The sequence below is a fragment of the Engraulis encrasicolus genome, chromosome 2, assembly GCF_034702125.1.
Source record: "Engraulis encrasicolus isolate BLACKSEA-1 chromosome 2, IST_EnEncr_1.0, whole genome shotgun sequence".
Classification (NCBI taxonomy): Eukaryota; Metazoa; Chordata; class Actinopteri; order Clupeiformes; family Engraulidae; genus Engraulis; species Engraulis encrasicolus.
Window position 1 is genome coordinate 26,484,132 of NC_085858.1, and position 25,516 is coordinate 26,509,647.

The window sequence follows — 25,516 nt, forward strand, 5'->3', positions numbered from 1 at the left end:
CCCCCAGATTGAAAGACCCACTCCCTAACCACTAGGCCACGGCTGCCCTTACATTACATTACATTACATTGCATTGCATTTGGCAGACGCTTTATAACCAAAGCGATTAACAAACGAGGACATAATCATAGCCAGCATCATAACTAATTTATCCCACTGCTGACATTGACAAGGTTTCCAGACACCAGGGGCCAAATAACAGAAAGTTCCTAAGTCTGAAATCCTATCTTATCTTGAGATAGGAAGGGATTTAGGAATTTTGGTATAACAGAAGGAGGTTTCCTAACTTAACTTAGGAAGAAATCCTATCTTATCTTAAGATAGGAATATAGCCATTACAGAAGCATCCTAAGTTAGGAATATCTTAACTTAGGATGCCTAAGTTAGGAGACCATACACCCTGTCCTAAACTCAGGATACCTCTGTTACTGGTGCTTTTTTTTGCATTATACACAATGTCAGCAACATGGGGCATCAAACCATAACACCTAGAGCAGTGATGCCTGGGTTAATGGGGGCATTTTGTTTTCAAGAGAGAAAAATGGCACTGGTACGGTTCCCACAGTAGCTTCCCAACCAGGCAAGGTACAATTCCATAGTTGCCTGATGTAGGCCTAAATAATTTGACCATTTGAAGCCTGTCATTGTTCTATCCATGCAATATAGCTTACCTTTATTTAGAAATTAAAAAAGAAATTAGTTTGAAAGCCAAACACATTTCCTATTAACAAGTGTAGGCTAACCTTTGAATTAGGCCTACTTTGACCATGGGGTTTGCACATCAAAGACTGATTTTGCAACGTCCAACAAAAAAGCAACCGACTTCACGTTGCCTACGGACTGATGTTGTGACAGGCTTATGAGCACAACGTGCGCTCCCTCGCCAAAGTCTTCTCTCAGGAGTTGAACAGGACAAGTTACAATGCCTTGTCTATAGGTCTACGGATGAATTTATAGACCACACAAAACTAATCCATTTGTCCTCACAAAGTTAACGGTGTAGATATTATGCTAAACACTAAACAGGGTTTAGCATTTCTAGGTTGCGTAGCGTTGTTCAAAAGTTAGCCTATTTAATGATCCGATTCCTCTCGCTCTCCCTCGTCCTCTGTCAGTGCAGTCACACAGGAAGGCGCACCTTGCTCTCCCTCCCTCTTCCCATCTTCATGCTGTCATTCAAACTAATGTTTCTATGATCACGTCTTTAGTTCACACGGAGGCATCCCAGAATGATGACTGTTTTACACGCGTTGTTTAGGCTGACAGTCGATGACTTGTTTCGTCGCCCGTTTCATTGATTTGAATAAGCTAGCCTACTTGATCATGGGAATTTGCACATTGTTAAAACAGCATTCAGGTGGCGGATTTGCGACGGGAACTGCTGAAACTGACAACACGGCTATGAGGAAACTTTTGAGGAGTCTTAGCTACAAATGTAGCCTACATGAATGATGGAAAGTAACGCCCTCGCCCTCCTTTTATTCACTGTATTTTTTCGTCCGTAATTATTAATAATTAGGCTATGCGTTCTCCCCCCAACACGTAGCCTAGGCTACAACTTGCTGCCCGTCGCTTCAAAAGTGAAGTCGTTACATTCTATCAAACTCGTGCACATTCGAAATGGCAGAAACAGACACGACCAATCGAAAAAATCAATATGATAGAGGAGTTAGGAATTCCTAATTTAAGATAGGATGGGAGGCCAAAAATAAGATAAGAAACGGCTAGGGACTTAGGAATTCGTTTTGTAATAGGCAGTTAGGATTTTTCCTATTTTACTGTTCCTATCTTAAGTTAAGATTAGCATTTAGGATTTTTTCTGTTATGTGGCCCCAGGACACGTTACCCATCAACACTGGCATTGGATGGTCTGCTGACCACAAACGTTCTGCAACGTTCTGGGTCTCAGTGTTATCAATAAAATGCCATAATAAACAATTTGTAGCATCGGTTATCGGCGTGCAAGTTCTGCTCCTGAAAGCTTTGGATTACGACTTTGGAACTAACCTGGGGCCTCATTTATCATCAGTTCGTAGAATGCCTTCTAAATTGTGTCCTACTACGAGTATAGAATGTTCGCAAGCACTCGGGGAAATTTAATCAAAAGACGGAAACACAAATGGACGTAAACAGTTAACACTGTCAAATAGGCCGCACGCGCGCACGCACACACACAGACGTGCGCGCGCACACACACGCACACACACACGCACACGCACGCACACACACACACACGCGCGCGCTCGCACACGCACACACGCACACGCACACACTCTCACACGCACACACGCACACACTCTCACACACGCACACACGCTCACACACGCACACACGCACACACACACACACACACTCACAAACACACACGCTCACACACACGCTCACACACAGGCTCACACACTCACGCTCACACACACACACACACGCTCACACACAGGCTCACACACAGGCTCACACACAGGCTCACACACAGGCTCACACACAGGCTCAAACACACACAGGCTCACACACACGCAGGCACGCACACAGGCTCAAACACACACAGGCTCACACACACGCGCGCGCGCGCGTGCGCGTGTGTGTGTGCGCGCGCCTCACCTGGTGCGCTCTGGGTGTATCTGTACACATCTCTCACCTGGTGCGCTCTGAGTGTATCTGTACTCGGGCACGGAGGCCAGCTTGGAGCTGAAGTCGTGTTCGTGGGGGACGGGGGAGCCCTCCCTGGAGAGGCTGTCTGGGGTCTGCAGACCGCTGGAGTGCGGCGACAGCAGGCCCGAGTGGGTGGGGGACGCCGGGGCACTCCTGCAACGCAAACAACAACAAAGCACATGCTATAGTCAGCTAGGGCTGGGCAATATGACGATATATATCGTTATCGTGATACAAAAGTGTATATCGTGACCTTTCTCCTATATCGTTTATATCGTGATATTCAATTGTATACAACTGATAAAATTACTATCATTTAATTACATTTCATGTTGTCACAATACACACTATAAGTTCATGTAACTGTAAAAATAACAATAAAAAGATCGGTAACACTTCCAAATAAGGGGCCATAATTAACAGTAAAGTAGTTACAACCTAATACTTAAGTAAGGGTTAATAATCATTACTTAATGCCACATTAGACACATATTAATTGTTATTATTATATGGTTGTGACGTCATCTGTCGAATGCTCCATTCATTTCAACGGGGCTCCCCAACGTTCGGACGTCTGTTATTTTTCGATAACGGACGGGTTGATCTATAACAGACCGCTGTCAATGGCAACAAGACTTTTCACTGCTAAAGCGACTTTTCAACAAGACTCTAATCAGCTGCTGTGATAGACAGCACCCGTTGTCCTGGCTACCGCTGTCAATGGCAACAAGACGTTCACTGCTAAAGCCACTGCTTGTATACAAGTCAGTGGCTAAAGCGAATGTTTCATATCACTCCGCAGGGGGTCCGGTCTTTTGTCACTCTAATCAGCTGCTGTGATAGACAACACCTGTTGTCCTGGCTAGCCTACCTAGCTGTTGCCTAGCGGTGTTCCACAACGGCACTGTTTTGTTTTGCGCAGCAACAATCTTAACATTAAATAGGTCTAAAGAAATGTCCCCGCATGTGTGAATCATGTAAGTATATCCATATAATAAGCGGGTTAACTTTCGGCGAGTCGGTCGCTTTGTGGAATAGCAGCACTTCAGAGAGAACAAGACCCCTCCGCTCCACGTCGGGGTCTAAAGATTCTCTCTGTCGTGCTGCTATTCCACGGTAGCGACCTTCTCGCCGAACGTTAACCCTTACTTAATGCATTAGTAAGCAGTTACTTAACTATTAGATAACTATTACCTTGTGTTACAAGTTAATAGCATATTATTATTTAACTAATAGATAAGTAAGGACACAGTTAATAGTTAAGTAGCTATCAGGTCATACTTAACTAAGGACCAAAATTAACACTTACTTAATACAAAAGTAAGGCATAACTAATGGTTAATTAATACTTAAATATTGACTTTTGGCACCCTTATATTAGAGTTGGCTGAGGATAACTAATGGTTAATTAATAGATAGATATTGTTGTTTGGGACCCTTATATTAGAGTTGGCTGCGGATAACTAATGGTTAATTAATCGATAGATATTGGTGTTTGGGACCCTTATAATAGAGTTGGCTGAGCATACCTAATAGTTAATTAATTAATCTACTGTGACATCTAGTTTTCACTCGTTCAAATCACTGTAATAGTTGCAACAGGAGCGATTATATAGCAAGGATTAGACGTACACTTCTCAATGATGGTGGGGTGATGAGATGTAATTTTTTCATGTACCATTTACTAATTTTAATGGTAAAAACCCTACAATAAATGCAGAACATTATGAAGAGTAATAGTTTTGAAGCAAAACTAAACCATTCCTTTGTGATAATTAAGTTAATGTTTGAGAATATTAGCTCCAAGAAGTGCAGTGCATGATGGGTACGCAATCTACAGACAACAATATTTCGGTATTATTTAATCATTAGATTAGGTACAGTTAATAGTTAAGTAGCTATTAGGTCATACTTAACTAAGGACCTTAATTAACACTTACTTAATACAAAAGCAAGGCATATCTAATGATTAAATAATACCAAAATATTGTTGTCTGTAGATTGCGTACCCATCATGCACTGCTCTTCTTAGAGCTAATATTCTCAAACATTAACCTAATTATCACAGAGGAATGGTTTAGTCTCGCTTCAAAACTATTACTCTTCATAATGTTCTGCATTTATTGCAGGGTTTTTACCATTAAAACTAATAAGTGGTACATGAAAAAACTAGAATGGGCACTCGGTAGAGCGCAAACCTTCGCCTACGCCACTTATTTTTTTCTGGCCATCTTCAGAGTGTGGGGCATAACATTCTCCAAATGTTGGTGTTAGTTTCATTTAAATCGGACCGGAATATCGTAATATTACATTTTTGGCCCAGTCTTGACCTCTTATTCAATTCAGCATGCACACGTTGTTCTGGCATATAGTGCTTGGCAAAGAAAAATGTTTTTGACCTTTTCGTGACCTTGACCTTGAGCTTTGACCCAATCACTCCCAAAAAGTAATCGATTGTTCCTTGGGTCATGACCAATCATCCCAGTAAATTTCATGAAAATCGGCGCAATTTACGTTTTTGACCTTTTCGTGACCTTGACCTTTGACCCAATCACTCCCAAAAAGTAATCGATTGTTCCTTGGGTCATGACCAATCATCCCACTAAATTTCATAAAAATCGGCTGAATTTACGTTTTTGACCTTTTCGTGACCTTGACCTTTGACCCAATCACTCCCAAAAAGTAATCGATTGTTCCTTGAGTCATGACCAATCATCCCAGTAAATTTCATAAAAATCGGCTCAATTTACGTTTTTGACCTTTTTGTGACCTTGACCTTTGACCTTTGACCCAATCACTCCCAAAAAGTAATCGATTGTTCCTTGGGTCATGACCAATCATCCCACTAAATTTCATAAAAATCGGCTCAATTTACGTTTTTGACCTTTTCGTGACCTTGACCTTTGACCCAATCACTCCCAAAAACTAATGGATTATTCCTTGGGTCATGACCAATCATCCCACTAAATTTCATAAAAATCGGCTCAGTTCTATCTGAGTTATACGAAGTACAAACAAACATTTTGTCCTTGACCTTTGACCCAATCACTCCCAAAAACTAATCGATTGTTCCTTGGGTCATGACCAATCATCCCACTAAATTTCATAAAAATCGGCTCAGTTCTGACTGAGTTATACGAAGTACAAACAAACAAACAAACATATTCACAAACTAGAATGGGCACTCGGTAGAGCGCAAACCTTCGCCTACGCCACTTCTTTTTTTTCTGGCCATCTTCAGAGTGTGGGGCATAACATTCTCCAAATGTTGGTGTTAGTTTCATTGAAATCGGACCGGAATATCGTAATATTACATTTTTGGCCCAGTCTTGACCTCTTATTCAATTCAGCATGCACACGTTGTTCTGGCATATAGTGCTTGGCAAAGAAAAACGTTTTTGACCTTTTTGTGACCTTGACCTTGACCTTTGACCCAATCACTCCCAAAAAGTAATCGATTGTTCCTTGGGTCATGACCAATCATCCCACTAAATTTCATAAAAATCGTCTCAATTTACGTTTTTGACCTTTTCGTGACCTTGACCTTTGACCCAATCACTCCCAAAAAGTAATCAATTGTTTCTTGGGTCATGACCAATCATCCCTTCAAATTTCATAAAAATCGGCTCAATTTACGTTTTTGACCTTTTCGTGACCTTGACCTTTGACCCAATCACTCCCAAAAAGTAATCGATTGTTCCTTGGGTCATGACCCACTAAATTTCATAAAAATCGGCTCAATTTACGTTTTTGACCTTTTCGTGACCTTGACCTTGACCTTTGACCCAATCACTCCCAAAAACGAATCGATTGTTCCTTGGGTCATGACCAATCATCCCACTAAATGTCATAAAAATCGGCTCAGTTCTGTCTGAGTTATACGAAGTACAAACAAACATTTTGACCTTGACCTTTGACCTTTGACCCAATCACTCCCAAAAACGAATCGATTGTTCCTTGGGTCATGACCAATCATCCCACTAAATTTCACAAAAATCGGCTCAGTTCTGTCTGAGTTATACGAAGTACAAACAAACAAACAAACAAACATATTCAGAAATAAATAAATAAATAAATAAATAAATAAATACACGGCGGGCAAAACATAACCTTCGCCGACTTTGTCTTGGCGAAGGTAATAAATACACGGCGGGCAAAACATAACCTTCTGGCGAAGGTAAAAACATAACCTTCTGGCGAAGGTAATAATTACATCTCATCACCCCACCATCATTGAGAAGTGTACGTCTAATCCTTGCTATATAATGGCTCCTGTTGCCACTATTACAGTGATTTGAACGACTGAAAACTAGATGTCACAGTAGATTAATTAATTAACTATTAGGTATGCTCAGCCAACTCTATTATAAGGGTCCCAAACACCAATATCTATCGATTAATTAACCATTAGTTATCCGCAGCCAACTCTAATATAAGGGTCCCAAACAACAATATCTATCTATTAATTAACCATTAGTTATCCTCAGCCAACTCTAATATAAGGGTCCCAAAACCCAATATTTAAGTATTAATTAACCATTAGTTATGCCTTACTTTTGTTTCATGTAAGTGTTAATTTTGGTCCTTAGTTAAGTATGACCTGATAGCTACTTAACTATTAACTGTGCCCTTACTTATCTATTAGTTAAATAATAATATGCTATTAACTTGTAACACAAGGTAATAGTTATCTAATAGTTAAGTAACTGCTTACTAATGTTCAACATATGCATTAATACCGTATTGGCCCGAATATAAGACGATCCTGAATATAAGACGACCCCCCATTTTCAGGCTCATATTTTGGGGAAAAAAGTTTTTTGAGGACTAAATTTTGTTTCACATTGGAACTTCTTTCAAATGCAGTTTTTAATTTGTTGGAAAATCTGAGGCTTTTTACATAGAACAAATTTCACAATATAATTTTCATGAAATTTTCATGATAAAAGACCACAGATGGCTACTCATACCCTTTTCCTTTCTTTGCTCCCTTTACCTATCAAGCCGCAGTAGGCACCTACAGCCGCCTGGACGCGCCTGTTCTAAGTGTGACGCAACATAGCCTACACGCAGAGCATCTGCGCCAGCCAGGCAAACAGTCCAGTAGAGATAGGCTACCTATTGTGCAATGCACAGATTTTGCAAAATGCTTAGCCTAGTTGACAGTAATATCTAGCCTAACTCGCCGTTCATTTCATGCATTCAAAGTTTTTCGTTGGACTGTAGAAATCGAACACAGATCTGAAAGCAGATTGACGCATTGCATTTGAAACCCATGCGCTGCCGTTCAGCACCAAGTTGACATTAGAAGTCCGCTTGGCATTAATTTCGTGCCAAGGGTAAAACTCTTAGTGATTTTATATGAACAAGACAATCTCTTGCCCTAACCATTATTCTATGTTGTTGAATTGTTGAGGGATATCGTCAAATAGGCATGCTTGTCAAAGGCGCCGCTCTCTCGCGCACACAGATGACCATTGATCGGCTGATGATGACAGCATCCAAAACTTAGGCTACAGATTGTTCGTCAAATCACCCTTCATTTCTTTAGTTTGAAGTGGTGTTGTCAGGTGACCAGAGAGAACAACCAATGCTTTCCTGATGAGACTGTAAAACCGAACACAAATAAAAGCAGAGCAACAAGCCGCGATTGACTGTTTCCCCCCTTGCACTGTCGACCGCATCGCGTTGACATTGACAGTTGAGACGTGCGGTGCAACAGTCATCACGAAACAAGCATCTGCAAATTTGATATGGACAAATCAATCTCTTAACCTATCCATTATTGAGTTTTGTGGCATTGTTGTGAAGCATAATGACCGCATTCAGGTTACGTTAAAAAAGTAAAAAAAAAAAAAATTGTCTAGCGTGTGGAGATAAGACGGCCCCCCTTTTCAGAGTACTATTTTTATAACAAAAACCATGTCTTATATTCGGACCAATACGGTAACAATTAATATATGCCTAATGTGCCATTAAGTAATGATTATTAACCCTTACTTAAGTATTAGGTTGTAGCTACTTTACTGTTAATTATGGCCCCTTATTTGGAAGTGTTACCAAGGGATCCATTTTAAAGAGAGGTTGTTTTGCGACATGAAAAATAAAGAGCAAATAAAGACAATAACTGAAAACGTATGTAATTGTGCTATATCGTGATATATATTGTTATCGTGATATAAAGTAATCCATATCGTGATATAGTTTTTTTTCCATATCGCCCAGCCCTACTATAGTCAGCAATGACAAACTCCTGCAATCACATGCCACACAAGCAGTCAGACATGACAAACTCCTGAAACAAAACAATCATCACAAACCGCACATACAGTGAGTAATGACAAACTCCTGCAACACAACAACAAAGTACATATCACAATAATGGTCAGCAATTTTAGCTTTTAATTTAATTTTTTCCCCATTTTAGCCATTAATACTTGCCCAAATACTGTCTGCATACCTGACCTTATGAGACAAGTGTTAAGGGCAATCAATAATAAAGGCTTAATTGTGACATTTGTGACATTTGTGATGTTGTGCAGAGTTAGGCATGTATTAGTGGCAAACAAGTGACCCTTAAAACAGCGTTAACAAAAACGAAATAACTAGGCAGTTGGCAATCAATACACAAGTAAAGACACCTGTGACAACTCGTGAATGGCATAAGGAGCACTGTTCAAATGATGGATGATGCGTGACATCAATGACCATGCAGGTTCAAAAGTGAAACAAAATGGAGGCTTACATTACAGAAAGGTCTTTTTCGTGACACATCCTGTCAACAACTATGCAATATTGTCTTGTAACCTCCAAAGGGTCAAATCTGCCCACAAACACACTGAAACATCAAGCTCATTTTTGGGTGAAATGTGAGATGTGAAAGCTGACAGGTACTGGGGAAATGTTGAAAAGTTGTGTAAGCACTACAAAACAAGCGAGGGAAAAAAAACACCTTTGAGGTGCTAAAAAATGGATTTGCTGCCATGAAATGGACGAAATATTCCGTGGCGATGGCTGTGACAAACTCACCTTACTCTGTCCAGATAAAGAGAACGGCAGCCGAGAGACAGAGAGAGAGAGAGAGAGAGAGAGAGAGAGAGAGAGAGAGAGAGAGAGAGAGAGAGAGAGAGAGAGAGAGAGAGAGAGTGAAAGAGAGAGAACAGAAAGAACAGAAGAGAGAAAACAAAAGAGGACTGACTCAAAAAAGCGGGCCTTAAACCTTAAAAAAAACTCCCCGTCTACAAACTTTACAGAGAGAAGGAGGCCGACGAGAGGCCAGCGACAGGGTGAACCTCTGCCTCTGCCACAGAAAAACAGACCACAGACGCGGTCAAATAGAGAAGTGTGTTTTGGTTGTGTACATCCATGTCAGAGTGCAGTGGTAGTAGTAGTAGAATGAGACGAGACGCAGAGATAACGGAAGGAAATGAAGCAGAGAGATAAGAGTCGCTGAACATCCGCATGTGTGTACACGCGCAACTTTAGCCTCCTGAGTTATGTGTGGTAGAGCAAATGAATCTTAGAGATTCACTTAGAGAGAAAGTGAATGGGTGGGAGAAAGAAAGAAAGAAAGAAAGAAAGAAAGAAAGAAAGAAAGAAAGAAAGAAAGAAAGAAAGAAAGAGAGAGAGAGAGAGAGAGAGAGAGAGAGAGAGAGAGAGAGAGAGAGAAAGAGAGAGATAGAGAGAAGGAAAAACGCAGCGGGAAAGACAGAGGCCGTAAACAATGGAGGCTAAGAGCTGGTAGGACACAGTGCTTAGTGCGTCGAGTGTGTGTGTGTGTGTGTGTGTGTGTGTGTGTGTGTGTGTGTGTGTGTGTGTGTGTGTGTGTGTGTGTGTGTGTGAATGTGTCCGTCTGGTACCTGGAGGAGAGGGGTCCAAAGGGGGTGCGGAAAGACACCCCTCTCTGGCGTCGCTTCCTGAAGGCCTGCTCCACCAGCTTGGCCTCTGTGGACGGGTCCACCCGCCAGAACGAGCCCTTGCCTGGCTCCTCCTGCGAGCGCGGCACCTTGATGAAGTAGCGGTTGAGCGACAGGTTATGCCGAATGGAGTTCTGGAACACACAGGGAATGGGAAGGAGGTCATTTTAGACTTTTAAAAACATTTTGCTGGTTATAATTTACCCTTTTATTCAGGGCTAGGGTAGGGTTAGGGTAGTAGTGCTAAGCCTGCCATCGTCCCCCTTACTATTAAAAACAACTAACTAAGCACCACCACCTCTCAGCTGTATCCTTCCTCACGGCTCCTAGGACTCTCCAATGCCCCCAGGGGGGCTGTAGAGCCCCTGTTGAGAAACGCTGGGTTAGGGTTAGACTTTCCATTATTTCGTAGCAATGTTGTAACAATACAGCAGGCACTTGCAAAAAAGGGTGCTGAATGCCTGAGCCCTTTTTAAGAAAAGCTGCCCTCAGTCTATAAAAACCTAAATATCTCAGCTTCTGAAGCACATAAAAATATGCCCTAAGTTGCATTTAAACATTAAGACCCTCATCTTTCATAGAACGTGTTCATTCATCTCAAACAAACAGAGATTTTTTAATAAAGTTGTCTCAAATCTCATGAGCCTGAATGCTGTGTAATGCAGCTGCAGGCGCCAGGGCCAATGTTGCGCAACGCAACATCAGGCATCAATGGGTTAAAACTAGGGCTGTCATTTTAACGCGTTAATTCGATTAATTAATTACAAGGCGCATTAACGCGTTGTAAAAATTAATGGCATTAATTATTTATGGGTAGACATACGTTCTAAGCGCATGGCGTGGCAACTGAATTCACTCACTCACGCCGTGATAAATACAAGCCGTCCGTCAACTTCTAAAGCTAAAATACAATAAATACAACAAATACAGACGCTTTTCTGTCTTTTTTCATGAACAAAAGCATATTTTTGTATTTAATTATTTTTAGATATTTTTGAATTATTACGAGATGTGCCAGTTGACGCTGCATTGCTGCGAACAGCTGTTCAGTTAAAAAATAGCTGTGGACCAACGACGTTTTCCTTCAATTAACACAAGCAATCAGACAATCTCTACAGCTTAAATACAACTAATAACATGTCAGACCCAATGTGGTGTTTTTCCCATTATCGATTTGTCTATATTTGATAACTTTTAGAAAACATTTTATCACGAGATGTAAGATACCAGTCTGCGCTCGGCAGCTGGTTCATCTGATATGAATACAGGTGCATTTCAAGACAGTTTATCTTTTGATTTGGCCATGGCAGTTGTATAATAGTTGGACTTGTGGTAGGCCTACTTAAATCTTTCATACAACTATAGCCCAGCATACGAATGAATTGACTGTCCAGGCTTTGAAACACACGATGCAAATATTTGTGTTCATGATGTGTGACCGCGGTAGCCAAGCTACTACATAGAGCCTACCGCAATTTCAGCAGAGGTTTCTGCTCATCTGCAGAACAACACTTGTCTATTCACTACAACATCAAACCACTTGATAGATAATTGCTACCTTTTCCACGCTGCACATAAGAATCAAAATATTACAGGCTCCGAAATTACCCCATGACACAAGCTAGAGTGCGTCAACAGCAGAGTAGCCTATGATTTCAATTTGACAGCACAAAGTCATCGCAAGTGCTGGAAGATGATCTTCTCAAGTTGGGTTGTGATTACAGCGATTTGAGTGATACATGCCACGTTCAGAATAAAATAATACCACTGTGAATCTTTGCCACAGATGTCAAGTTGACAACTTTGATCGCTAACTTCCACTGACACCTCAGACACTGACATTTTCTAGCTTCAACCAATCGCTATAGAACTCTAGCCTACAGAGATAGGATGTCTTACCTTTCGTGCAGATAGTTTGGAGAAGTTTACATCAGTCAGTCTTTCTTGTCCTGTCTTATATCCATAGAATATTTTGGTGTAGAATCAATGTTTAGTCCAAGCAAGGGTTATTGGCTAGCTCAGTGCAGTTATCATTCCTGGCTAATCCAGCTCCCCAAAATGTAAACAAAACGTGAATGAATGCACGTCATCCGTTTCATCAGGGGGTGTTCCCATTTCCTTGAACTCTGACCTTTTCTGATAGATAGATAGATAGATAGATAGATAGATAGATAGATAGATAGATAGATAGATAGATAGATAGATAGATAGATAGATAGATAGATAGATAGATAGATAGATAGATAGATAGATAGATACTGTAGACTCATTTTTTGTGTTGGCTAATGTAGCCTATTTATTCACTAACTCTGTTTACCAGGCCTATTTTAACATATTAGTACATCATAGGGCTTATAGGCCTATTGTAATTATTATTATTATTATTATTATTATTATTGTTTCGCGTCATGAAAAGAACATACGAGTAAGTGCGATTAATTAGATTAATTAATTACAAATTCTGTAATTAATTAGATTAATTTTTTTAATCTACTGACAGCCCTAGATAAAACAGGTGGACGCCTGCTTGCATGATCACAAGGTTGAACTGGAAAGGCAAAACCAGGTCATGTGGTGGAATATGTGGCACTGGACTGAAACTAAGGAATTCAGGTTGCCCTTCGCAATATTGAAAATCGAGGAACTTCGGAGTAATCGGGGAAAAGAACACCAAGTACATGAAAGGTCAAGGTGGACAAGGAGGAACAATATATGTCACCGTGAGTCCTCAGGCAAATGGGGTCTGGCCAGACTGACCACAGCCCTCCAATCAGAGACGAGCTGTTGAGATTTTAGCTGGGGCACACAGAGGAGGAAGGGAGGGAGCTGCAGACTTATGGAGATGGGATTTCTAGCTCCTTAACGGGATCTGGATCATAGTGGCTCGTTCCTTTCAAAGAGCCGTTCCAAAAACTGGCTCTTTTGAACGTTTTTTTTATTATTTATTCAGTCTTAAGGAGATAATACTTTTGGCTCCCATCTCTGGGTAATTTTGTCCAAACAACAACTGATTGTTCTGCCACTCTCGGAGGCAGACACTTATGTGTTTTAAAAAATATATTTTAAACTTTTAAATTTAAAATTTTAGTAAGTGTGAAGGTCAAAACGAATGACAAATTAACAAAAAAAAAAGATGGTAGAGTGGCTCCCCCAGCCGTGATTCGATTCCCATGCTTCACTTCTAGGAGTCGTTCAAAAGAACCGATTCGTTCACAAATGTCACAACACTACTGCAGAGTGGAGATGGGTTCAGGGTGCTGGGAGGCGCTTGGCGGCTGGTTATTCTGGGATGCGTGCCAGCTATCTAGAGCTGCGCGGTGACACGGGGGCGTTCTACTGCACCAATTTCAAGTGAATTACAGAGGCAGTGAAAGGCACATCAGACACAAGTTGCTGCTAGTGCTACCCGTCAGACTTCAGTGATGACAGGAGGAGGACAAATTAGAGGGTTTGATGTGTGGAGTGTGTGGAGGAGGAAGTGTCTGGGAATCAAAGATGGCTACTCAGCACTCAAGGAGGGTGGCTTTGCATGGGGTCACAGCTTGGTTGGATAGAAGCCACTTTAAAATATCTCTACAATGTCTCTTCAAATTAAAGGTGCCCTGGTTTACACACATACGAGACCTACAACTATATATTGCATCAACATTCTCATAGTTTTGTTGTACTTTTCAACTTAAACCACTGGACATACAGCCAAACGATCGTGTTTATAGTTTAAAATCAGTTGTAAACAAGTATGTAGTGGCCAAAACGGAACTGCTATAATGTTCACTACCACATTTCCAAATATGTTCCATTCATAATCGTTTCAGATGCTTGTGAGGCTGTGAGCCTTGTCTTGCAAGTGCACGAGTTCAAGGCTGGCAGCTAAACACACTTCCCTTTGAGAAACGCACCTCGTCTTCCCTGTAGCAGGGCTAATGCTAATGCTAGTGTTACCGCACTTCAAGATTCAAGATTCAAGAATTTATTGTCATTGTCAAAAAGACGTCTGCCGTCCTGTAATCGGGATAATGCTTGGTGATAACTCACTCGTTTGTGGTTCTGTACTGACTGTAATACAAATTGCTCAGCCGTGACTAGGCAGCCAGCCCTTGTCGGCCGTCCTGTAGTAAGGGTAATGCTAATGGTAATGCTAACCCACCTGCCAGCCCTTGGCTGCCGTCCTGTAGTGAGGGTAATGCTAATGGTAATGCTAACCCACCTGCCAGCCCTTGTCTGCCGTCCTGTAGTAAGGGTAATGCTTGGTGATGTGGGCGTAGATGCCGCTTAGTGTCAGCTGTCGGTCCTGCGCCGAGGAGATGGCCTGGACGATGAGCTGTGCGTAGGAGTACGGGGGTTTGGACTCATCCTGTGGGGAGACAGAGAAGAGATAGTAATAAATTAGTATAGCATGAAGTAAGCATAATTGAATCATATTCGTCAGGGTAATTCTTTGGAAACACTATACTAAATGGTCATGTTGGTTGGGCAACAGTGCCCTAATGGTTAGGGTCACCTTTCCCTACAACTGCCCTTGATCAAGGCACCTAACCCCACCTTTCTCCAGGGACTGTAACCAATACCCTGTAAAACAACTGTAAGTTGCTTTGGAGAAAAGCAGCCAAGTGTAATGTCATGTAATAATTTAATGGTCATGGCAATACAACTTTTTGGAATTTGAGGAGGGGGGCAGAGACCGATGGGAAGACAATGCCATGAGCACGCTGTACAGCATAAGCATAAGCCCGTACTGGTAATTTCATGCTCCATGTCCATATGCGCTCCGTATGCACCCCCTTATAATGTCTGTGAATTGAATGAATTACTGACGTTTGCTTATCCCGTCCGAATGTGCCATGAAAAATCAAAAGGTCCAGGGCTAATTGCAAATTACCAGGGTTCCATAGGTAATATCCCTTACGAATCGGGCTATAGGCGTACAGCAGAGGTGGTATTTCATCCTTACACAAACATTGAATGATCACCAGGAAACAAACCCACAGCAATTTATTGTGCTCCATGCTTACATAATTCTTCTACCGCTTCATGTAATCACACTAAACTCTATGACAATCTCCATGCTCATGCGTTCATGTCCTTGTTGTTGTCCAATGAGTTTTCATGCATACAAGAGGCATCCAGTTAGAGAAAGTGTGTGTGTGTGTGTGTGTGTGTGTGTGTGTGTGTGTGTGTGTGTGTGTGTGTGTGTGTGTGTGTGTGTGTGTGTGTGTGTGTGTGTGTGTGTGTGTGTGTGCGCGCGCAAGTGTGTGAGCGAGTGAGTGAGTGAAGGGCCGTACACACACGTCGCTGCTAGTTACTCGCTCAGCGAATTAACTCAATAGAATGTCAATGTGTTCCAGCGAGACTAGCAGGCGAGTAGGGAGTACTGTACAAGCGATGCGATGTGGGCGGGTCCCGAGTTGAAAATATTTCATCTTCGAGCGAGGCGAGTAAGCGAGTAACCAATTGGAAGGCAGAGTTCGGTACTTCTCGCCTGTTCATTGATAGTTAAAGCCGCGGGAACTTTCAGCGAACGTTCCATGAAAGAGAGGCGAGTAGGCGAGCAAGCGAGAAGCTAGTAAATAGCAGCGATGTGTGTGTACGGCCCTTAATTGAGTATAAATAGCTAGGAGGAAGAGGGGTATAGGAAAAGATATCAAGAAAATGGACTAAAGAGAGAAGATGGACTAGAGAGCACTAACTCAACACTCCAAGTCCAAGGGCTGCATGCGGCTTGGCCATTTACCTTGGGGCTGTCTCTGCCGGAGCTCTCCCGGTGCTGTTGCTCGGAGACGGCCTTGGCGGCGTACTCGGCGGCCAGCTGCAGCTCCGAGGTGATGTTGCGACCAAACCGGTAGCCAGACGAGCCGGCGCCGCGAGGACTCGCCGGGCAGGAGTTGGGGACACTGAGGGACAACAAAGGGACAGGAGAGGAGAGGAACAACATCAGTGCACTGTGTGTATTCATCTTTTAAAATCGAAATACCCAGGCAAATCTGACCCCTGAGGTCTTTTCGGTACAGTCTTTGGCTATCGTCTGCCGTCTGTCCCTGGCAGCCAGGAGTTGGGGACACGGAGGGGGACAAGGGACAGGCGAGGGGTAACGACAGTGTTTAATCAGCTCTTAGTCAAGAGTCAAGATTGAAGCTTAAATAAAAGCTTACAGCCATGTCAACACAGTTGATGGGAATCTGTTTTGGGACATCCCAAACAACAAATGGAAAGATAACATGATCCAACATATACACTGTAACAAACAATTGACAAATAAATATAACAACATTCAAGGACCAGGCAGGTTCATGTCCGTCCCTCAATGTCTTTTTCTGTACAGTCTCCCTTTCCACATTTCTGTCTTTGGTAACTGTATGCTCTCTGTCCCTCCACTGTGTGGTTGTATAAAGAAATGAGGAGTGGTAGCTACGCCCGTCATAAGCAAAAGAAATTCACTGTCATTTCCTCAACTTGAGGAGCACGGCTAGGAGAGATGAGCTATGGCTTTGTGATTAAGGGACTTCTCCATCTTCATAACAATTAGTTTGAATTCTAGTCAGATTCACAGACAGGCCAGTTTTCAGCTGTTCCTGGTCTGGGGGGAGAAAAAAAAACATGCTCCGCAAATTTTACATGAAATTACATTTCATTGCATGTATCTGACACTTTTATCCAAAGGGACTTTATTTACAGGGTATTTCTAATTTGGTGACCGACCCTGAAGCGATGTGGTGTAGGGGCACTTCAGCCATGGATGGAGGTGTAGAAAGAGGCAAGGGTGGGATTCGAACCTGCAAACCTCTGATCTTAAGGCCACCTCCCTAACCATTAGGCCACGTGCCCCTAAAGATCACCAGAATCAGTGGTCTGATTAAATCAAATACTACAGCCTTCATTGACACTATTGAGAAGAGGTTTGCCAGACCAAGCTGGTATAGTATAATCCTGGTGGGAGAGAGCCAGTTTAGATCACAGGGTGCCCCTAATGAAACCGGAGCCATATACTAAAATAGGAAAAGCAAAATAAAGTGTTACTCGACACGATCATGTTCCAAGCTAATGTGGGGTAATATTTACAGAGCAATAACTACACAGAAACATTCATATCCAGCCGTTCCTTGCTGTGCACAATTTACGGACTTTTATTCAGTTTGTGGAGAGTGTAAGACGACTCCATTCATAAACGGGTCATAAAAATCAGTGTTTCCCGCAGTATTTCTGTTTGTCAAAATAGTGAATGAAAACCCCTTAAAGTATGTTTTTGTTTTTGGTTAAACAACTTGCATAACATTAGACATTACACAACTTACACAACACAAATTTCCATTGGACCTACTCAAGGTGCGACGTGTTTTAATTGCCAAGCTGGGTGCCTGAACTATAAAGTGCTGGGTGAAACCCTGAGAGTGGCTGAACTTCTCCCTCATGATATGATGGAATTCACGCAATCCAACTGTGGCTGGGAGTAAATGTCTAGAGATATCATCATCATACATTTGATAGCATGACTGTCAGTCAATAAACTTTGCTTGACAATAAAGATTCAAAAAGCTTAATTTGTCAAACGCGATGCCATGATAGAAAAGTGTCTTCGATTGAAAGCTTCAGTCCGGTTTGTGGTGTTTGAGTGATGAATGTTCCATGAGAGAATAGAGTTAAGAATAAATGAGTTAATACAAAGTGCCGTATTGGCCAAATTCTCAGCCTGAATGACACAACTCAAAACAAGTATGGAGTTGGTGGAGAGGATCCAGGAGGATGGAGTTATTATGACATGCAGATGCTGCATCATGCTTGGCTGATGGCTTTCAGCACATAGCACAAGGAAGTAAAATATCAGCCAGTGCTGACGTGTAGCTAATGCATCAGGCTACCACTGTCGAGGAACCCCTAAACAGCCGACAAGGACAAAAAGCAACAGTAGCCTGGCAGTTAATGAAAAGTCTGGCATCAAGGCTGAAGGTTGCCGGTGGCAGCAATGGTCGCCATTCAAACTGCTTAACTGCCTGCACTGTTATGGGCCAGCACAATCCTGTTGCTACCGTGCTAAGCCATTCTTTACACAGATCCAATCATAGAGGTAAAAAACCTTGATACCCAGATGGAGCGTTGTGATTGGAGTGCAGCTGGCCTAGCTATAATATCACCCTACGGTGCAGTGCTAGACCAACCAACCAGGCAAAAATACGTTCTGCGTCTAGAGTTCATCTAGTTCACTAGGGCTACAAAGAGTGTGCATGGTGCAGACTAATTAGTTCACACCAGGCCATGTGCAGGATGATCTCATCTGCCCTCGCTCTCCACAGGGGGGTTGGAGAATCACAGAACACACATGTCCAGAACACACACGTCCAGCAGGTGGCACTGTAGACCCCAAAATGTAAACATCCATTTTGAGAAGACGGTCCAATCTAAGCATACCAATCTACGGTACACTGTAAGCTTATATGTCATGGCATGGCATAGGCTGGATCATGTGCTGGGACCCTAAGCCTTATGCATACAATGCTGTGCAAATACAGCACAGCCATGCAAACTTCCAAGGACGGTCTGTGTAGCAGTAAAAGCAGTGAACACACACACACACACACACTCCATTCGGCATAACCTGTCGCTCAACCGCTACTTCATCAAGGTGCCGCGCTTGCAGGAGGAGCCGGGCAAGGGCTCGTTCTGGCGGGTGGACCCGTCCACAGAGGCCAAGCTGGTGGAGCAGGCCTTCAGGAAGCGACGCCAGAGAGGGGTGTCTTTCCGCACCCCCTTTGGACCCCTCTCCTCCAGGTACCAGATGGACACACGCACGCACACACACCTCACTTAATGTCTTGGTTGAAAATGGACTGGTAAACTAGAGACGACACAGCAGCAGTAATGTCTAATGTTCAATTGATTTGTCAATGGGCATTACTGGATGTTGCTTTAAATACGCGAAAATCATAAGCATATCCAAATCATGATTTGCAGTTCCATATTTTAAAAAAAAGTCTCATCGTATACATGCAGTCCACCATGTACGCCTGCACACCACAGCCGTGGCAAGTGTATGTTTTTATTGAAGTAATACATGTTGGATGTGCCCTCTCTTTGCCCAAACTAAGCATGCTCCAATAGTGACGTCCTCACGACAATCCATTAACACACTTCCCATCCTTGAATTCTCACTTGTTTGGGAATATTGCACAAAACTACAATTTTGTCCTGAAGAATTCCACTTCTTGTGCATGTATTTTCCCCACTAAAAAACAGCTGTGATCAGGATTTTTGCCAGCTCCTTTATTTCCTATTCTCAACGTTGTTAAAAGATGCATAAATGCTGCAGCCGGTCTTGAAGATTGTGCTGCGCAGATGCTGCTCCCCGTCGTAATGGTATGAATAGGGCAACTGAGAAGTACACACATCTAGGTAGGCTAGGTACCTAGGCAAGCACCTGAGTTTGCAGAACAGGTGTGAGATGCAACCGTAGCAAGATGTACCTAGAGTCAGAACAGCCCAAAAAGGGGGTTAGAACAGAAGACAGGAACAAGTCAGACTACTACTTGGTGCAACAGGCCTGACTGGAACTAGACTGTGGAGAGTACAGTCAAACGGAGCCAGTACTTTACAGCTGGGGTCCTTTCACTTTTCCAAAGGGGGGAAGAGAAACAGAGAGAGAGCGAGAGAACGCGCACACGCGCACGCACGCACGCACACACACACACACAGACACAGACACAGACACAGACACAGACACAGACACACACACACACACACACACACACACACACACACACACACACACACACACACACACACACACACACACACGCACACGCACACGCACACGCACACGCACACGCACACGCACACACACACACACACACACACCAGGATGAGCAGGAGTAGTAAGTAGGAGGAGCAGGAAGAGGGTTGAAGTCCAGACCTTAGGCAGCGTTTTCCCCTGTACAACAGACTAGAGCGAAGAGACAAGAGAGAGAGGCCTCGTGCTACAATAACACCTTAAGGGCGGGCGACCACGGCCACGCCAAGACTCCATGCCAGCCACACCCCTTCAAAACACACAGGCAGCGCCATTTCACAGATAACAACAACCCCCTCACGCCTCAACTGAATTGCTTGGAGTTGGAGTTGGAGTTGGAGTTGGAGTTGGAGAGAGAGAGAGAGAGAGAGAGAGGGAGAGAGAGAGAGAGAGAGAGAGAGAGAGAAAGAGGGAGAGGGAGAGGGAGAGGGAGAGGGAGAGAGAAAGAGAGAGAGAGAGATAGTGAGTGAGAGAGAGAGAGTGAAAGAGAAATGAAAAGATAGCGAGAGAGGAAGAGAGAGTGCACGGCCTATCCCTGCGCTTGCTGAAATGACACTATAAACAAATGTATGCAGGCTAACACATGTGCACGCCTGGGCGAAGACCACAGCAGTGCAGAGCAGACACCCACAATACCACTTGAAGACAAACGCCTTCCCCTCACACACCTTCAAAGTTGCCATCCCCAATAAGGGACTGTATGATGCCATAGCTGCAGACAGGTATTGGAAGTTAAGTCATGCCATGACATAGCAGGAGAAAAAATAAGTTTTAATCTGTGTGTGTACGTGTACGTGTGCGTGTGCGTGTGCGTGTGCGTGTGAGTGTGTGCGCGCCTGCTGCATGAATTGGGTTTGCTTCTATTATTAGGCTGACAGAAGCGTGCCGGTGCCTGTAGTACCTACAGTGTAATCTCTAAACGGCTGACATATTCACGCCAAAAAAAAAAAAAAAATCTGAGCTTTTGGGAATGGAGACACAGTTGGTCCATCCGGGTCACACTCTGTAAAATAAACAACACGGTGCGCTAGCAAGTCATTGACCGATAAGCATAAGCACTGTCTTAACTTATCTAACCGGTGTGGGAACTGGCCCCGACATCATTCTGGCCGGCCTGAAAAGGGCTTTAGTGAAGTCAAGTGACCATGGGTGGGTGTGATGAAAAAGGTGCTGAATAATTGGAAGACAGCAGCATCACTATTCAGACGCTGTCGGTATTTAATTACTGATTTTTTTAAACACTTCAAAATGTTTACACTATCTGTCCCACATGATGTTTATTTTGATTACTTTGTATGAGTGGCTGCACATCATGCATCAACTCTATCTTTGGGTACAAATAAAAGTTATCTAAAATTATTTTACGGTAACACTTTATTGTAGTGTTACATTTATTAGCACTAATGTATACAATGTTAATACCTTCATAAGTAACTTGTAAGGCATGGACTAAACAAAAGCTAAGGCCTACTAGGTCCTTACTGAGGTTAAATTGGTAATACATCCCTAATTGTGCATGAACAAGACATTAGCCAATACTTGCCTGACAAATGTTTGATTTTGCTCAGTACATGCCTTACAAGTTACTTTTACAGGCACATTGTATGTATTAGTGCTACTAGATGTAACACTAAAATAAAGTGTTACCGATTTTACTTTTATTATCATCATTATTATTACTACTTCTACTACTACTTCTACTAAATCTCTGCATCTGACCAGTCAAGGTAATGGCTGGGAGACTCTGACCAGCGTGAGTGTTTATCTGTTGCCAAAGAGGCGAAGCCATCTGATGTGTACCAGAGAGAGAGAGAGAGCCCCGTCTGCACTAATCATTTACCCCAGCATTGGCAGGCAGACACCACACCACTGCACTGCACTGACTGATTATTAACCTTATCAACTCAACACAAAACCCCATTTGTTTTGATTTCATTTTTAGCCTTTGATAAACACTGGCCTGCTGGTTACACAACCACCACAACAACAAACGATGAAGGCACTGTGGCTACGGTGGGGTCAAGAGGACAAACACAGCAAGCCCATATGGAGGCTTCATTGTTCACCATATCAACTGGAACACTGTACACTTTGGTTTCCATGCCATTTGTCCTGTCTTTGATTAAAATGGCTGCGTCGGACAATGCCTGCAGGCATAACAACAACCACTGGCTTCTGCGAATTTACAACAACATTATTAACCTTTATCATGATAAACCATCACCATTCCTGTTTGATTTCAATTTTGTCTTTTACTAACATGGCTGTGCCCGATAATATCACAGGCATCACCCATCCATCTACATTTAACAAGCTTAGACTTTTCTTTTGATTCCATTTGTGTCGTCCTTGATTAAAATGGTCGGGTCTGACATCAATGACACACACAACTCGGCTTCCATGACGTAACACCATTATTGACTTCAACTTAATTTTTTTGTCTGATCAAAACGCAGTCCGCACCTGATAACATCATATATAATGATATGCATCCACCATCCTCAACGACATTCTACACTTTCACGTCATGCCCTGCTGCACAGTATTTCTATGCATGTGATGACATGCACCCTCGCGTCACAAGCACCGGCTACTGTCGAGTTTAGACAGACAAAGGAAAACCAGTATGGCAGCTTGGGTTTGTTTTCAGAAATGTGCAGGAGACGACCATATCTCCAAGACAGGCGTGACACAAAGAGCCGATCTACAAAAGAAAAAAGCAGCGCTGTTAAATCAACTGAGGGTTGCGCAAACACGTCTATCGACTGATAATGCACACAAATATGTACGCAAGCGGGGGTAAGGCATGTGTTGCAGGCTCAGGGTAGGGCTGTGCAATACATCGAATTTAGATTGTGATATCAATATTGCTGTCAAACGATATCAAATTTCATAATATCGAGTTGAAACAATATTTTTGTCATTTGTCTATGCTGCCAAAAGGTAGGTTATGCTATACATACTGTATAAGCAAAATACATTCCCCTCCACTTGAGCCATTGCGAGCACAACGCAGACTCGATACTCAACACTCATGCAGAAGACCACTGTGTGTTTCTCTATGGCCCTCCACTCAGACTGCTAAAGGGAGGGAAGATTGTGAATTGTTTAGCACAATTATTTGTCTTTAAAAGAAAAAATCGTGATATTGTCAATATTGACCGAAATAATCGTGATATTGATCTCTCTCATAATGGAGCAGCCCTAGCTCAGGGCTGTGTTGGGTTCATTGGTGCATTGTATGTTTAGAAGCTAGGGATGCAAACGATTAATCGATTAATCGACTTTAATCGATCAATGCATTAATCGATTAAAAAACATTAATCACAATTAATCGACAATTCAACTGACAAGAGACCCAGGTGAAATGGCCATGTGAATAGTGTGTGAAGAGGGGTATGAATAGAAGGAATATTTAAATAACCTTTGGATTAAAGAATTGAAATAGATTTAATTGAAATGGGGTATATTATCTCAATTTTTAATTAAAATGTGTAGATTTAGTAGGTTTTTTTTCGAGAAACATTGAGATTTCGGGGGGAAAACGCCGCTTATCAATTAATCGTAAGTCAATCGATAAGGCTATCATCTAATGATTAATGAATTGATCGATAATTTGCATCCCTATCAGAAGCACATACAGCGCGGCAATAATCCGAGTTCCAGACAAAAGTAGTGGGTTACACCTTACTTGATGCTGGTGTCATACTGAGTCATGAACATTATGTCAATGTCAAATGTTTTATGGTCATAAAAAGTTGGCCTTGGTGTTGAAAACCTGAAAATGTTTATGGCAAGGGGGTGCTGTCTCTCACAACGCGCTAAGCCCCCCACATTTGTGCTTGCATGCCCACCCACGGGGACACCGGTTAAGAGTCCGGCCGGGGTCGATTCCCGATCCTCCCCTGTTTCTCTGTCCCATTCGCTTCCTGTCACCATCTTCGACTGTCCTGTCAAATAAAGGCACAAAAGCCCCTAAAAAAATAAATAAAAATATTCAAAATGTTTATGGCATTGACATAATGTTTATGACACGTCCATGACTGTGTCACGACACTGTTGTTATGACACCGCCATGTCATAAGCTTGATGCTGGCGTCAAGTTAAAGGGGTATGCCACTATTTTGGGGCTTAATACAGTTAAAATCGTTGGCCAGGGTTTATAAAGGTGGTAAAGTGTCTTATTTTTCATGTAAGCCGTTGTCTTGCTTTAAGACAAGTTAAAAGAGGGAGCATGTCGCTAAGCTAGCTAGTACTCCCTCTTTTAACTTGTCTCAAAGCAAGACAACGTTTAACATGAAAAATAAGACACTTAACCACCTTTATAAACCCCAGCCAACGATTTTGACGTTTCCTCATCCTCATGTCGGATCTTCCTTACCTTGAAACAATGCAATAAAATATGTTGGGCCGTACAGCCAACAGTCTGCACACCTACCTCACATTGATGCATTGCACACCACATTGGGCACTGGGCACGCAGTCACTATGCTTCCCGTCCTGCACCCACTTACGCGGTCACATACACACACACACACTCACATTCAGACGACCCCCCCCCCTTCCCCCCTTCCCTCTCTTAACTCAGTGGTCATGTGATGCCTAACATACATTTCTATGTGTGTGGAATTCAAAACCTCTGACACATCTGCTGTTTGTCCAGGAAGGCTCGTTCGGGGGATTGGTGGTGGTCGGGGGCTAGAGCAAGGAGACGTGTGTGTGCATGTGTGTGTGTGTGTGTGTGCATGCATATGTGTATGTGTTTGGTTTGGGGTGTGTGTGCATATGTGTACGAGTTGGAGGGGAGGCAGGTTGTGAGGGGGGGCATTGAGACGTTCCACCCTCAAAACTCCTTCTGAAGTATCCACTTAAGTTTGTTTTGTTATTGTGTTTTTTTTTGTTTTTTTTTTAAACTCCAAATTTCACGGAGGCAAGACAAAAAAGAAGTCCAGCGACTTTTGCTGTCTATGTGGTAACTGGCTGCCTCACCCCTTTGGAAGTGGAAAACTTGTTTGACGAGAGAGAGAGAGAGAGAGAGAGAGAGGGAGAGGGAGAGAGAGAGAATAGGAGGAAGCTGAGGCCTCCTGTGGGGAGTAGGGACTCAGGAAGGCCACAGCATGCCTGCCTGTGCCTAGCTTGCTTGCCTAGCTTGCCTGCCTAGCCTGCTTCCCTGCCT

At 42.8% G+C, this 25,516-nt stretch overlaps 1 protein-coding gene across 1 annotated transcript in view; it reads right to left on the reverse strand.

The window, feature by feature from the left end:
- Positions 1-25,516, reverse strand: part of foxk1 (forkhead box K1) — a 45,329-nt gene that overhangs the window by 7,657 nt on the left and 12,156 nt on the right. Inside the window, exons 3-6 of the mRNA XM_063185096.1 lie at positions 16,297-16,456; positions 14,773-14,919; positions 10,509-10,699; positions 2,636-2,802 (exon numbers count right to left, since the gene is read on the reverse strand). Coding sequence (XP_063041166.1) covers positions 2,636-2,802; positions 10,509-10,699; positions 14,773-14,919; positions 16,297-16,456 — 665 coding nt within the window. The remainder of the gene's footprint in view (positions 1-2,635; positions 2,803-10,508; positions 10,700-14,772; positions 14,920-16,296; positions 16,457-25,516) is intronic.